We start from the raw sequence: 16,508 nt of genomic DNA, 5'->3' as shown, positions 1-16,508 counted from the left end.
TTCAATCGTTTTTTTAAGATAAAGTATATTATGTAGAAGATGAAATTGTAGTAAATGTCTATTCTAAACGACTTGCGCTATTGCATGTTAGTCTTCAAACTAACACAAGAAGAGCAACGATAGAACTGCTCTGATACTGTGGCATGTACAGTATCGAGAGATGGAGTACAAGAGTGTAACATAGATGTAGGAATCTTTTCTCCATGATTGTGAGCTATATACGAGGAAAAAGCCTGGCTTTAACTACTTTAACAATTCTCGCAGTCTTGCCTGAGTTTACATGAAGTTAGACTAAAAGCAATGTTGCACATTCCGGATATTGATTCAAGAGTATCGGAAACAACCTTTTGTAGGTAATGTGTTTTAGTTTATAAACTTATTGACGTCATGTATAGATCTGTTGGCTTTGTGCCTACCGTATTTGAATAATCGTGGCCCAAAACCAGTTTGTTAGCCATTAAATTTTGGTGTGAATTTGGGGTCATTTAAATACTAACGTCCCAGACATAAATATTTCAAAAATTGATCAATGGATATGCTGACATTTTCTAGAGTAATTTTCCATGTTCCAATATGAGGAGCATAACGTCCTTGACCAGATATCTCAAAAACTAATCAACTGATCTGAATGCAACTTTCTGGAATGGTTAACCAGGTTACAAGACAGGGATGAACTGATCAAATTTTGGTAACGATCCAAATTTGGGAGTGGATTTGGGTGGTCATGGAAAGTGCTAACGCTTTTAATGCTTTTGGTTTTCTCTTGTATAGAAAGCTCGTGCCAAATTAAGGCTGAGCTTATATTGATATAACCCATATTAAAGTAGGCCTACTTGATCCACAAAAATGGTAAATTCATCACAACCATGATCAATGATATAACGTGTAATGACCACTGTATAACAGCTGCTTGACCATCAACCGTCCAAACCATTCGAGGTTTAAACAAACAGTTCAGTTGGTCGAAGTTGAGTTCATTTGGTCCTATTTAGAACGTTGTCATAATGACGTGTTTGCGGTGAAAATAGATGAACATTGTCGCTCCCTCGTCCTTCTCTCTCATCTCTCTCGGAAGACGTCCAAGACTACCATTTTTTAACCGTCATTACCTGAAACTCCAACCAAAGTATATTTTTCTAAACACTCGTTGAAGTCATTTTATATTCTGTTGGGTTTTTTGATATTAGGCCTACATTAAGATTCCTCTCAGATGCATGCATTTTTTGTCAAAAGTACAAATCACTTAAGGCCTGTTTACACTAGGCGATAACGATCAACAATAAAAACTTAAAAGCAATTGTTCATTTTATCGTTTTCTCTTGATTATGACGTCATTTGATTTGATTTGTGACATATTTTTTTTATCGTATACACGATAAATTCGTTGTCGAATCGTGCTAATGTGAAAACTTCTCTTAGGCCTATTTCTTTTATTTTTTATATGAACAATTACTCTTTGTCTTTTTATCGTTTAACGTTATTGTCATAGTGTAAACGGGCCTTTTGTCCGAAATTATGGTAACTATAATTTAACTTCATGATCAATGATACTTACGGTATGCTTTAACAATAACTCCTCCATGATTTTAATAGTTATTAATTCCATGATCCAAGAGTATCATACGTTTTACAAAAAAGTAGATAGGAATTTGTAACACATAAAAGTAAGTATTGCTGTCGATTCATTCAAACCATTATGTCTATATATATATATGACTCGTGCGGTCCTTGCGTTTCTGGGGGTATGTACATCACAGTTAGGTTTGTCGTATCCGCCGATATTTTATCATTCGCCACTAGGGAGAGCTACGTTACGTCAATTTGGCAACGCTCCATAATACTGTAGGCCTACTCTTTTGGCCTACTACTAGCGGAGTTTGTAACCAATTTTACCCATACAAACGCATCTATCCTGTGGAAATATTATTTCACAAATGATACCCTAAGTACATTAAAGTGTACATTGAAATCAATATATTACTGTATTTAACCTTTATTATAAATAAAACCAAACAAAAAAAAAACAAACTTTAGTGAAACATAACCATTTAAACATTAATGTGGCATTTCATGTCTTAAGTACTAGCGCCCTCATTCTGACCGATATTTTTCTCGCGCAAGTGTGAAAATTCGATTAGTTGTAGCACCATGGTTGTTTATGGATGGAGTCAAGAACCTTGTGTGTTTATATTCCTAATATATTATGTATAAGAATTTACTAATAGGCCTATACTAAACTATCCATTATTGAAAATAATAAGATATTGAAGTGTTGAAATAATTAAATAATTTTAATGCCGATAAATAATACTAGGCATAATCATCCATTATAACTCCATTATCTAATTAAGTAAAAACTTACTTTTAAACCTGTCACCAAGTACTAAGTTAGCTAAAGTAATATAGAGAGTTCCCACTCCCAACTCCTCTACGGCACCCCCTGACGGCTCCACGTTCTATTTTTTGGTCTAATTTTTATTTAATTGGCAGCAACAGTATTTCGTCTTTCATTGCTCAGTGTCTGTCTATGTTTTCTCGCCCTTATTTATGTACAAACAAGTCCTTGTTAGTGCAGTGCCCTGTTGATGATACAGTATACCCTACAAATGCAATGCAAATATTTACCTTCGGGATTTTCACAAACACTTTGCATCCACAGGAGGCCTGATTAAACCTTATATGACGTAGAAATTTATTGTCAGACCTAGACTTGTCGAGAAGGTAGATGAAATAACATACAATGCTAAAGATCCCAATTATTGATTGTACCTGAAAGAAAGCTAAAAAGAGTTACAAAGGCGACAGGTAGGGGCCTACGCAACGTTATGTATCCGTGTAAAATTTGAAAGTTCTATACTTCTATAGTATAGTTCTATCTTGTCCAATGGAAATAAGCCTGAAGCGTATTGCCGCCCACTACGATACGTGACCTATGTGGATTAGGATAAAGTACTGCAAGGGACGCGACGCGAAACAAAGCTTTTATTTTGTTTTTTTCCTCCTTCGACTTCGAACTAATTTTTTATACAGCTGCAGAAATGGAAGAAGTAACCGTCAAAAGACAGTTCGAAGCCGCTGATTATGTGGTTTTAACGGCCATGTTAGCAATATCTGTCGGAATTGGTTTATTTTATGGATGCACCGGTGGAAAACAGCAAACCACAAACGAATTTTTGATGGCAAATCGAAACATGAATCCATTCCCTGTTGGAATATCTTTAGTGGCCAGCTTTATCTCTGCTATTACTGTGTTGGGTACCCCAGCGGAAAATTACGTGTATGGGTGTATGTATTGGATGTTTGGGTTCGCCTATATCTTTACTGGTCTTGCTTCAGCATACTTTTATCTGCCCGTTTTTTACAATCTCGAAGTTACAAGTGCTTACGAGGTAAGTTAAGCTTACGACAATTCCCAGGTACCTTTAAATGCAGTTGATAGTAACCTCACTGAAAAATATTAACTCATTTTTGTATTTTTTTTTACGATTATGATAATTTATGATAGGTCTATGATTAGTTTACTCCGCAGAATCAAGAAACTGGATAATTGTAAATAAAACAACTATTTATGGTTTGTAGGTCGAAATATCAAGTATCTAAGGTGAAATCTGAAAAAACCATAAATATTGAAATATTATATATTGATTACAAATGAAATTACAATAACAAATGAAAATCAAATACCTTCTTCCAAAAAGGAAGCATTGCGTTATCAACTTCAATTAGGATTGATTTGTTTCACTTTTTATCGAACACATTCACACACATTATATGTAACCTGTAACTCAGGTCCTAGTCTAATCCTTACACACAATACAGTAATAGCCATTCAGAATTAGAAATTTCTTTAGTCATTGTTCCATAAACCTGATACTAACAAAAATGAATAAAGACCCCTTCGTCCTGACAAGTCAACTGTCGAAGGGTCATTTCATATTATTTTGTATATACGGAATTCAAGCATGAGGGTATTGAATTTGAAAACAAAAGGGTCATGTTAGGGGATTATCGGTAACAGTTTGGTGACTGAAAATTTGGTGACTAGTTTGAATTGCTCGGGTGATTGTAATTTTGTGACTGTAAATCCAACACTGGCGAACTTATCTCTATTTTGTCTCAATTTTCACTCTCATTGTCACCAATTTCTAAAGAACACGGACTATAAAATTTAACGAAACATGACAAACCTAAAACGCCACGCTACACAACACCACTTAATAATCCCACCTTTTGTTCAACCCCCCCCCCTCGAATACTTCAACCCATAATGAGTTAAATAAAATTAATAAAATTATGAATAAATCATTATGAATTATGATGACGTAATATTCTATTGTGACCTTACCTGCATATTAACTTTCTATAGTAACGGACGATTAATAAATTTGTACGCGCGGATGGCAATGTTCCTTACGTCTTTTTAATTTGGTTAATGTAGCTGAAAATAGTTAAATCGAGGTAGAGTGGCTGTAGTCGGACACATTGTTTGTAAACAATGTAATGTTTTGATAATTGAGTACTTTTGATTTATTATTTAGAATGGATTTTGAGATAGGCCCCCCTAACTGTGATTGTGGTGTTGTTACTAGAACGCGTTTACTTATTGAGTAATGCTGCATTTTTAAGTAAAAATTATAGTGATGATGATAATAATATCCTAGGCCTAATAATAATAGTAATATAATTAATGACAATAATAACGATGATAATATCATTAACGATGATGATGATGATGATGATGATGATGATGATGATGATGATGATGATGATGATGGTGATGGTGATGTTGATGGTGATGGTGATGTTGATGGTGATGGTGATGGTGATGGTGATTATGTTGATGATGTGATAATAATGTTTGTGATGCTGATGATGATAATGATAATGGTAATGATTGATGATGAGAGTGATGGTGGTGATGATTATCAAATCAACAATGAAGCATAACACAATAACTTTGATCTAACAAAAATGAATAAAGAGCCCTTCGTCCTGACAAGTCAACTGTCGAAGGGTCATTTCATATTATTTTGTATATACGGAATTCAAGCATGAGTGTATTGAATTTGAAAACAAAAGGGTCATGTTAGGGGATTATCGGTAACAGTTTGGTGACTGAAAATTTGGTGACTAGTTTGAATTGCTCGGGTGATTGTAATTTTGTGACTGTAAATCCAACACTGGCGAACTTATCTCTATTTTGTCTCAATTTTCACTCTCATTGTCACCAATTTCTAAAGAACACGGACTATAAAATTTAACGAAACATGACAAACCTAAAACGCCACGCTACACAACACCACTTAATAATCCCACCTTTTGTTCAACCCCCCCCCCTCGAATACTTCAACCCATAATGAGTTAAATAAAATTAATAAAATTATGAATAAATCATTATGAATTATGATGACGTAATATTCTATTGTGACCTTACCTGCATATTAACTTCTACTATCTATAGTAACGGACGATTAATAAATTTGTACGCGCGGATGGCAATGTTCCTTACGTCTTTTTAATTTGGTTAATGTAGCTGAAAATAGTTAAATCGAGGTAGAGTGGCTGTAGTCGGACACATTGTTTGTAAACAATGTAATGTTTTGATAATTGAGTACTTTTGATTTATTATTTAGAATGGATTTTGAGATAGGCCCCCCTAACTGTGATTGTGGTGTTGTTACTAGAACGCGTTTACTTATTGAGTAATGCTGCATTTTTAAGTAAAAATTATAGTGATGATGATAATAATATCCTAGGCCTAATAATAATAGTAATATAATTAATGACAATAATAACGATGATAATATCATCATAACGATGATGATGATGATGATGATGATGGTGGTGATGGTGATGGTGATGATGATTATGATGATGATTATGATGATGAGTGATAATAATGTTTATGATGATGATGATGATAATGATAATGGTAATGATTGATGACGAGGGTGATGGTGGTGATGATATCAAATAAACAATGAAGCATAACACAATAACTTTGATCTGAAATATTTAAAAATTATTGTAATCGAAGATTGCGGTATGTCGCCTGCAATAATGTTGTTATGAGGCAGAAATAGGCTATTATCAAGTTTGTTATATTTAAACAGTAAGTAGGCCTATTGCCCCTTAGTGTTGCGTTAAGCTTTTTTAGAGAGGCACATTAGAAGATTAGGAAATGTTAATCAACATAGCACTTCACAATGACAACATCTTCAAATTTAATTATATAATGTTCAACATGACCATGCACATGGTAAGGAACATTAAAATTAATACAATTTAGATCACCGAAAATAAAAGGCTTTCCTGGAAACAAATTCACTGATTTCAAACCACCCTACGTCACGGGGGAAGTCAAAACTCATTGAGAAAATTTGTAGTAGGCCTAAATTGACCCATTCCTGACGGATGGAGGCATAATATAAATTGAGGTGGTCATTTTGAAATGTTTAATTTAATTGACTTTTCCCGTCATTGTATACCTGGAAAGATCCCGCAAACGACATTGTGCGTTTGTGGAACAACTCGTATTTTTGTTGATGGTCATTTGCAAAACACGCTACGTTAATGAATGTATAGTCTGAACAAGGAGATAGTCTATTATTTTAATACCTGCTTGGTCTGTAGGATTATCGTTTACCTCGCATTAGAGCTTATTAATTATTTATTCATATTATGCTTAAGTTTTGCCTGAACGTAGGCCTACCACTGATCGTTAACCGTCCTACTTGTGATTGTACTTTTTAAAATACCGTACTCGCGCGAATAAGCGCCCGGGCGCTTAAAATATTTTTTGCTCTTTTTGAGGGGCGCTTATTCGAACGGGGCGCTTATGAAAACAGAGTGGAAGTTGATGGGGCGCTTATGGAAATAGATGGAAATCGAGGGGTTCTTATGCGAACTTATAAGTTCAAGAGGCACTTTTTGAATGAAAAATTATTATATAAGAACATTACGAATGGTGGTGCGGCAGAAAAGATAATCCTCCAGAGAACATGGCTCATGACAAAAATGCTGTGAATATTTACATAACAGCAGAATAGCAGTTGCAATTAGTGGTGGTGGGTAATGGTTAGCTTGTTGGCCATCGGCCGATTGAGATTAGCAGGATGGCAGGATCATTGCAGGTTTTCTTGAAAACTCAGACGAGAATGTGCTAAAGGTGCAAAATTGTCGGAAAAGAAAAAGATGATCTGGACTAGGCCTAGACAAATATATAAGAAGAGAAAAGTTGGAAATATACTGTCTGTCCAGGGATCGGAGCTCTCATCTGTCCAAGAGAAATATCCTCATTTTGATATTGACCTGAAGAATGGTATTCCACTCTGCAGTTCAAATCATGCCAACAACCGAAGTCCCAGGATTGATTGGATTATTGACTTGCTAAAAAAATCTTACGATATTATACATCTGTATACGGTACTGGTTGATATAACACGTTAGTGACCGGCCATTTACATACCTTGCGTATGAAAATACCTAGAATGAAATAATTTGGCGCTAACTAAAACCTTGCTAAAACACATTGAATCTCGGCCTAAACATTATGCAAGATGAGAAGTTTTTATGTATAGGCATGGGATATATACATCACAGCATTTATATAGAGCTATTTCATGAAGATACAGTAACTTTACTTTATATCACTTCGAATTGATTAGAAATAATTATATATTTAAACAATTTATGATTAATTAAAAGCAATATTTACGGACAATATGTACAATATTTACAAAATAATGACATCCATTAAACGTTTTGGAGAGAATGTATAGATAGACATGTTCATTATTATGGCATTGCGATGATGTTGCTGTACTTTTGTAAATGAAAGCAATTATTTTTGACGAAGATTGCCTTCATACTCTCATACCAGGCAATAATTCTCAAACTAGTGTTTGGAATATGATAAAGTGAAACACCTTGTAGAAACATCACTGTAATGCTCCCATTTCCTGTCGAAGTGTTTAGGATATATGATAAAGTGAAACACCTTGTGGAAACATCGCTGTAATTCTCCCATTTCATGTCAACCCCCTAGTCTAAAGCGATTAGATTCTCTGGTCGCCGGACGTCAATTTCCCGTCGAAATAAGCAGTATTGTTTACTATCTTTGGTCTTGATCACTTTTTTTTTTGTTTCTGTTTTGTTTTTTGTTTAGTTTGTTTTGGATTCGAACTTGGGACATACATACGCACATACATACATACATATACACACACACACACACACACATATATATATATATATATATATATATATATGTGTATAAGAGACAGGATTATTGTTTACGTTTAGCTATATAGTTGAACAATAAATCAAATGTGTTTTATTTTCTGTATTTACGTTATGTAGGCTTTCAATCGGACATTAGAAAGAGGAAATATTTCCTTTACAATTTTCCTTTTCCAATAAACAGGCGCATAAAATAACATTGTATTGTTCTTATTTTCAGTGAACAGATTCCACCAATTATAAGAAAAAATTATCTTTGTTTCATTTGAAGTTTGATAACTTGATAAATTATAATATGAGCAAGTATGCCGCAAAGGATACAGTATACTCTATTACTAGAATTAATATCGTTAAAGCTATACTACAAATACCGTCCGCATTCGTTATCACTGTAATACAGTATTGTTTGCCAAAGCATTCGATCACTGTAGAATTTTTTGCCAAGAATTGTGTTTGCAGGAGCGTCTTAATATGGCGTCCAATAGGACTATCTCGTATACAAAATTCATTCATACTAATATTGTCCTATCATGGCTATACTATTTCTAACCGATCCTGACAAAAGTTTTATTTTCATTTCAGTACCTTGAGAAACGTTTCAATAAAGTGGTTCGACTCATGGGAATGGTGACGTTCTCTTTGCAAATGGTAAGTGTGGAATGCAGGTTGTTACTATTATGTGAAACTGGAGCCGCTATCAATAAGGCGTGTCTAAAAATAAACTTTTTTCCTCTAGAAAGGGGCCGTATCGTATTGATCTTTGTTACTAGCGCTGGTCCTTCACACAGTTAAATCCCTTTGGATTCGATTATTCCCAACGAAGCCCCAGTGATCCAGTTGCTCAAGGCGGATGCAAGAAAAAAATACCGGTTGAAATACGTGCAGGTTCTTCTTTATCATCTCTATCGGGAGATTTTTGTTTTTACATACAAAAGCTGAAAGAGAAGTAGATACATAATTGGCCAATTAAATAATATCAGAAACATTATTCCTGACAGATTTAATGTCAATTTACAAACCATTTTAAGTGAGGTGATTCTTTATACTTTAATTTAATAGGCCTAGATGTAAAGCGACACTCTAGGCTCGCCAGGTCAACGAAATTATTAACGTATAAACAAGAGTTAAACTCTGGGGTTAACGGTCACGTTGTCAGGACAACGCACAGCTGACTTGGGTTGAGAGATACGAGAAATGTTATTGTTAAGTTATTATACATTTGGGAGAAATGTTATTGTTAAGTTATTATACATTTGGGGGAAACGATGATCGTTTTTCAATTGTGTATTCTTTTCAGCTTTTGTCAGTCGTAAAGAGTTCTCTAATTTGCTCTTTAAAGCCTATTATTGATCGGGTCTGTCTCATGCAGTCTAAAAATTACATATTCAAGAAGACAGATGCTGAATCTTTCTTGATTGAGCAGGGATGGCACAAGAGGTCAGAAGACTTAAGAGAGGCCACTTCGCTCATGGCCCGGCGGATGATTAGCGCAAAAATACCCAACAGGCCTACTATACTACCCCAAATTGTGTTATAGTTTTTGGTTTTTTTTTAAATAGTTTCCAAGTTTGACTAACTGTAGGCCTAAATTGATTTGATGGATTTAGCTTTATTTGTAATTCGTTCACAATACACACAATTAAACATTCAAATACAGTTACAGGTAATAATTCGTTGATCTGGCCTAATTCTGTTTTTCCCCGTGGTAGGATTGACCAAGGATAAAGCATCAGCCTAAGCCCCGAGACATTAAGCCTATAAAACGCTGTGCAATAAAACCTCTAACGGAATAAGCTGACATGCCACCACCTTGACAAGATCTTCAAAATGTCAAATTATGCTTTCTGTTTGTTAAATTTGTTGCACTTCAGAATACAAATGAATATAATGGGACTGCAACTCCCATTTATTTTTGTTCGATTTGATAAAGAAGCTTCTTAATTATGAAACATATGTATTTTTCTAATTATTAACTGGGAGAGCATTTTCACCTTTGACCTGAGAGCAACAACATGAAGTAACTTCCCCCTGCATCCCGCTTTCCACAACTGTTTAATACTGTATGTTCTTTTCACCCCTCTTTTTTATTCTATCAAACTTTACATAAAAATCGCCTTCTTGATAACTATTTGTTTATACCATACAGAATACCCGCTGTGCTTTAAACTATAACTACCGTATTTGTTTATCCGCTCCCCGTGCTTAAACTATAGGAATACCACGTATGATAATTCGTACAGATGTTTTTCATTCATGATGCACTTATAAGGATCGTCATCAGGATATTCGATATAATTTAATTCGACGTAACAATGACCTTGAAGTTTTGTTTGTTCAGAATTTCCGTCGATTACAGCAATATGCTTTTTTTGTCCCGTCTTTTTTCGAACTTTTTCAGAAACCAAAGCAATTAAAAAAGAGAATAGCCCAAATTCAAATTGCACGATATCGTAATGTGTATTCGTATGTGCACATGACTGTTTAAAATGCTTAGATATTCGATTTGGTTGGGATCTTCATATTTTGGGTTTTTGCATATCATTTTTATTCAACATCGTGTGGCTGTTCCCCTTGAGGCTTGGGTGGTGGTGTTTTTTTTAGCCATTTAAATTGTCCTAGTGTAACAGTCTTTAAATCAATCACCCTGTGATTTGAAGGTTAGCATCTTACCAAGGGGCGGATTTCGGGGGTCGGCCCTCCCCCTTTGGAAAGTACCGTAGAAAGAAAAAGAAAAATTTTATTGATCGCCCAAAACACATCAGAGGATATTTTTTGGCGTCTATAAAACCAAAATTTTACGGGGGAATGCCCCCACCCAACAGGATAATAAAGTACAAAGAGAAGAAAATTCCACAATAAAAAAAAAAAAAAAAAAACAACATTTGAGGATAATACGTTGGTCAAATGGTATATGGACCTATTTTTGATAATAGTGCCAATTCTCTCGGCGGTGTTTGTGTGTAAATGGTGCACATGTGTGACGAAGAATACCTTGTCTATGAAAATATCAAATAGTATCGAACAGACGTAAAAAATGGTACGGTACCGTATGATAATACACGAGCTGTTGTTATAACAGTTTATAAGGAAATGCCAGTACTGTATGCCTTATTTAGATGGCGGTTCTTTCATAATTTTCCTGTAATTATTGTGCCTCCCGGGTAATCAATCTCAAACCCATATTCATAATTTGATTTGCATGCTTAATCGTTTCCTGAAGTCAGTGCTAATCATAATAGTTATCACCATGCACAGTAAAATATACTATGTTAAGAAAAACTCATTTATTAAGAGATCTCCTGGTTGTCGATTCTACCAACTTGGGACCCCTGACTGCTCGCGTGCCAGTCTTAAATTATAATGATCCTATTATTAGACACCAAAAACAACGGTTTTGCCAGACCAAAACTGAACATTTGCTACTACTGTACTTTTAAAATATCGGTTTTTGTGCAGTTTTTTACAGACGTCAAAATAATATAAATATAGTATACGAAAGCTGATGTTTTGTGTAGGCCTATACAGTGCTCCATTGAATACCGATAGTGTTAGTAGGACCTCGATCTTTGTATTTTTGTAATTAAATGAATATTTGAGTAGAACGAGCGCAGGATTTGATGCATGGCTACCAAGAAATGGTTAATAACGAATCAGTATGGCTAATTCATTCTAAAAAATGGAAGAAAATATTGAAACATAATCTATCATTCATGGTTTTGGCAGATCTCCTGATTGTCGATTCTACCAACTTGGGACCCCTGACTGCTCGCGTGCCGGTCTTTAATTATAATGATTCTATTAGACACCAAAAACCACGGTTTTGCCAGACCAAACTGAACATTTGCTACTACTTTTAAAATATCGGTTCTAGTGCAATTTTTTACAGACGTCAAAGTAATATGAATAGTATACCGTACAAAAGCTGATGTTTTGCTAGGCATGTACAGTGCTCCATTGAATACCGATAGTGTTAGTAGGCCTCGATGTTTGTATTTTTGTAATTAAGTGGATATTTGAGTCGAACGAGCGCAGGATTTGATGCGTGGCTACCAAGAAATGGTTAATAACGAATCAGTATGGCTAATTCATTCTAAAAAATTGGAAGAAAATATTGAAACATTATGTATCATTCATGGTTTTGGCAGACCCAATGTTCTCTTCAAATACAGACATTAAAATATAGGCCTATATTCATTTTAATGCAGGATCTATAGATATAAATCGAAATAATACACAACATAAGATGATGTTTTGTGTGTTGAGTACTCTATATTGAATATGCCTATTGATAGTTTTAGTAAGTTTATTGGAAATATAATTATTGTAAATACATTGTTGATACGGATATTTGACCTTGATGGCACTTGTAGCTAATAAAATTGAATTAAATTGAATTAAGAATGAATCAGCATACGGTAGGCCTAACTGTATATGCAATCTAACTTGGGAACTGTTAATGAGATACAGATATTTGAATATTTAAAAAATGGTGGTGGTGGGGGGATTGGGGGCGGAGGTGCCATAGATGGAAAAAACAGTAATTGAATATAGCTGCTCATGAATTCACATTTACAACCTAGAAGAAGTTCTTTAAAAGAATATTTGTTGTTGTATAATTTTTTGAAAATCTTATCTATATTTCTCCATCGTATGTCGTTACGTATCCATTCGAAGAACATGTGTTTCTCATCTTCGATTACACCACAAATGTCACATCCATTACTTTTTTTTCAGTTTCCACTTATATAGCTGTAAGTTAGTAGGAACAATTTTATTTAACATTTTATAATTTAGTTGTGCATATTTTCTATTTTTTCAAAACGCCGCTCCAATACATTTTCTGTGATGAACACAACATCCCATTTGCGAGATGGAATGAATTTTGCTTGAATGAAAGTTGAATACATATGTTTTGTTCTAATTTTAACTATTTCGTTCATTATATTACATTCATCGTCAATATTTGCATGCATATTTTATTATTATGACTCTTAATTATGTTTATTCAATCATTTATATATATATATATATAATTTATATATATATATATATATATAATTTATTTTCTTTCCTTTATCTAGGTAATTTACATGGGAATTGTCATATACGCACCTTCTCTAGCATTAAATGCAGGTATGTCATTTAGATATAAAGACGGATAGATGTACGATAATATATGGATAAGATTGCTCAATATAAGGAAACAGGAACAATATAGGAAAATGTACAAATAAAAGGGATAGTGTATTAATCTTCTGTGTAAGACATTGCAAACTTGCATCTTTAAAATCATCTCATAAAATCTATTTCCGACAGAAGGAATGAATGAGCAGGAATAATGATTGGTGTGGACAGTCGGTGGCCTCGGTCTACCATCGCTGAATAACTCAATAATACCATGTTGGTGTGAATGGGCCGCATCCAGAAAAACTTCATCGAATTTCCTCTTCAGCTGCTCGACGTAGACTGATTCCACAAAGAGCAGGTTCACACCAATCATCATACCTACCCTCCTGACGAGACGATCGATCAGTTTCTATTTCTTCGTGTAATATTTCCACCCCAGCAAACAAGGCAGTATCTCCAAACTCTACTGTTAAAGTAACTGAACTGTAAAAAGCAGTTCAAAAATTCTATCACATCTACACAATTGTCTCGTACAAAGGATAAAATATAACACATGAATTGCCCAAACGGTTCCATGTTTATTATAGCATTGAATTTGTTGGTGTTTTTATTTTTTTTTAGTCACTGGTCTTGACTTATGGGGAGCAGTGTTTGCTATCGGTATTGTGTGCACCTTTTACACAACCATTGTAAGTCTTCAATACTAGAATCTCATATAATTAGGCCTATATATTTTTTGCTTTGAGTTGCGAATTGATGGCTCTGTGATGCGAAAGAAGCGCTCTTTCGCTGGATGATGAAAAATAAAATAATTTTCAATTTATAAGTATGTCTACAGTAAAACTCAATTTCTCTCCCCCCCCCCCCAAATTCGGGGTGGGGGGGGGAGTAATATCGTGGATTCGCACCTGATATTGTACTTAATTGTATCATAGAGAAAAAAACTGGCGTAATATAGTCAAACGGTCTTTGTGATTATTGCCTAACCAGGTAATCGTTACATGCCCATTGGGTGCGTAAATATGAACATGGGACTAAGTATTCTTTAGCGCAGAAAGTTGAATTTCGAACCATCGTTCACAGCCATATTATTGTTAAAGTAAAATGACCATAAAAACTTGATATTACTATCTAGGTCTAATTTCAAGAATTTAATTACTTTCGAATTATGTTCGTTTAAAGGGAGGCATGAAAGCAGTGTTGTGGACTGATGTGTTCCAGGTTACTGTAATGGTGGTAGGATTCGTGGCGATAATTATCAAAGGATCCATGGAGGTGGGAGGTTTGGACAGGGTTTGGAACATCAGTGCGGAAGGCGGTCGCATTCAATTCTTCGAGTAAGTTTACTCTACCATTACCAAACAACTCTGCTTTAGTCTAAGTATAGAGAAAATAAAACATTTATTTTCTCTACGGTTTAAGATGCTTAAAAAGTTGGCGTACCACCCTGATCTCTGTTTCACGTGTGTGCTCCGGAAACTAGTGTTGTATTGGCAAAACGTAAAGTGCGAAATCAATCGGATTCGAACTTCCAACGAAAGTTGGTTAAGGCGGCTGCATAGACAGCAGAAAGTCTTGGGTTCGAATCTCGGTTGGGGATTTTTTTTTATCGCACACACAGATTCCTACACCGATTACAATTTATATATACAAATATGTATACTATATATATATATACTGTCTCTTATACACATCTAGATGTGTATAAGAGACAGATTACAAGGTAGCCATCGGCTATGGATATTTATATATATAATTATATATATAAAATATATACATATTTAACGTTCAAAATTTATTTATAGGCTTGTAGGTCTAGGGCCTATATATGAATTTTGGTGCATGGCTGAATAGCTTGCCGCACACATAATATATGTGATCTGTAAGGTAATAGGCCCTGTGAAAAAAAAATCGGAATTTCTGAATAACTCATTAGTCTTATATTTCCTTTATACCGTGTATAATGAACACACTACGAATAAGAATAGGCCTATTGTTAACTTTGTATGGGTAGGTTAGCATATAATCGAAAATTAGATCATTAAAAATCCTTCCTCGCCAAATAACGGGTGTATAACATTGCAATATAGATTAATGTTCATTTCCCCTGTGTGGCTAAAGAGGTTCTTTATCGTCAGCAGAAACAGTCCCATCTCAGTCGCGGGTTAAAAAAGCCGTAATATTTCTGGAAAATTTATTAGTCTTTATATCGACACATCTAACTGAAGTCTATAACGCCTGTGTTGAGCCAGAAATTTCCTCACCAAATAATACGGTATACTTTATATAGAGGTCTATGTATATAAATATATATACGTGTACATAAATTAACAGAAAAAATGTAAACCCCCTTGTTTACTTCTTACTTTTATTCCAGTACAACCAGTGGCGGACCGTAGGGTAAATTGTAGGGTATGCTAGGAATTGGCATATCTAGAATGTACAAGGGGCTGCACGTCCTCCCCCTACCTCTGAAAAAAAATACTCGCCCATCCCCCAGTCGCGCCCCTGCGACCCACAAATCATGCTCAAGTAATTAAAAATCACCTCATATCACCTTATTTTGCGAGTTAACCCCTCATAATCACCGATCCCCCACTTTACCTTCCTAACACCATCGGCTCCCTTCCATTTCAAGACCCGCCACTGATGCTAGGGCCTGCTAGTGATAGGAAAAATTCGTAAGCCTACTACTATACAGAATCAGATTGCGTTCTATAGTCAAAATACAATGCATGTTATTTTTAATATTTCGACATTGAATCCCAACACGATGGCGTGTATTTCAATACTTGGAGTAGGCCTATGTATTATACTTTCTTATCTGAGATTAATCAGTGGACCTTTCGGATTTGCTATTCCAATGAATAGCATTCCATTCGAAAAATTAGGGTGTATATAGAAGATCCTGACTAAGAAATGCTAAATAAAACGGAGAAACTGTACTATTATATTTTTTTTGTTTGTTTTAGCCAGGGTATGCACTGCATACCTTGCTTGCCTTGACGGTCCGCCACTGACTACAACACTGTTTCGTATAGTCAGGTGGATGTTCCGGATAACTGGTCTATACAATACTGGTCAAACAGTAGAGTACCACTACTAATTGTTCCTGTTATAACCCTTCTTCGGTATTGAGA

At 34.9% G+C, this 16,508-nt stretch overlaps 1 protein-coding gene across 1 annotated transcript in view; it reads left to right on the top strand.

The window, feature by feature from the left end:
* Positions 1 to 2,892: 2,892 nt before the first annotated feature.
* Positions 2,893 to 16,508, top strand: part of LOC117114197 (sodium-coupled monocarboxylate transporter 1-like) — a 25,656-nt gene continuing 12,040 nt past the window's right edge. The window contains exons 1-5 of the mRNA XM_033257788.1: positions 2,893 to 3,389; positions 8,824 to 8,889; positions 13,323 to 13,374; positions 13,990 to 14,057; positions 14,551 to 14,705. Coding sequence (XP_033113679.1) covers positions 3,039 to 3,389; positions 8,824 to 8,889; positions 13,323 to 13,374; positions 13,990 to 14,057; positions 14,551 to 14,705 — 692 coding nt within the window. The 5' untranslated portion in view covers positions 2,893 to 3,038. The remainder of the gene's footprint in view (positions 3,390 to 8,823; positions 8,890 to 13,322; positions 13,375 to 13,989; positions 14,058 to 14,550; positions 14,706 to 16,508) is intronic.

This window comes from Anneissia japonica, unplaced genomic scaffold, assembly GCF_011630105.1.
Source record: "Anneissia japonica isolate Jap-2015-1 unplaced genomic scaffold, ASM1163010v1 scaffold288108_len519018_cov203, whole genome shotgun sequence".
In the NCBI taxonomy this organism is placed as follows: Eukaryota; Metazoa; Echinodermata; class Crinoidea; order Comatulida; family Comatulidae; genus Anneissia; species Anneissia japonica.
The sequence above is the reverse complement of the archived record's forward strand: the minus strand, read 5'-3'. Positions and strand labels throughout refer to the sequence as shown.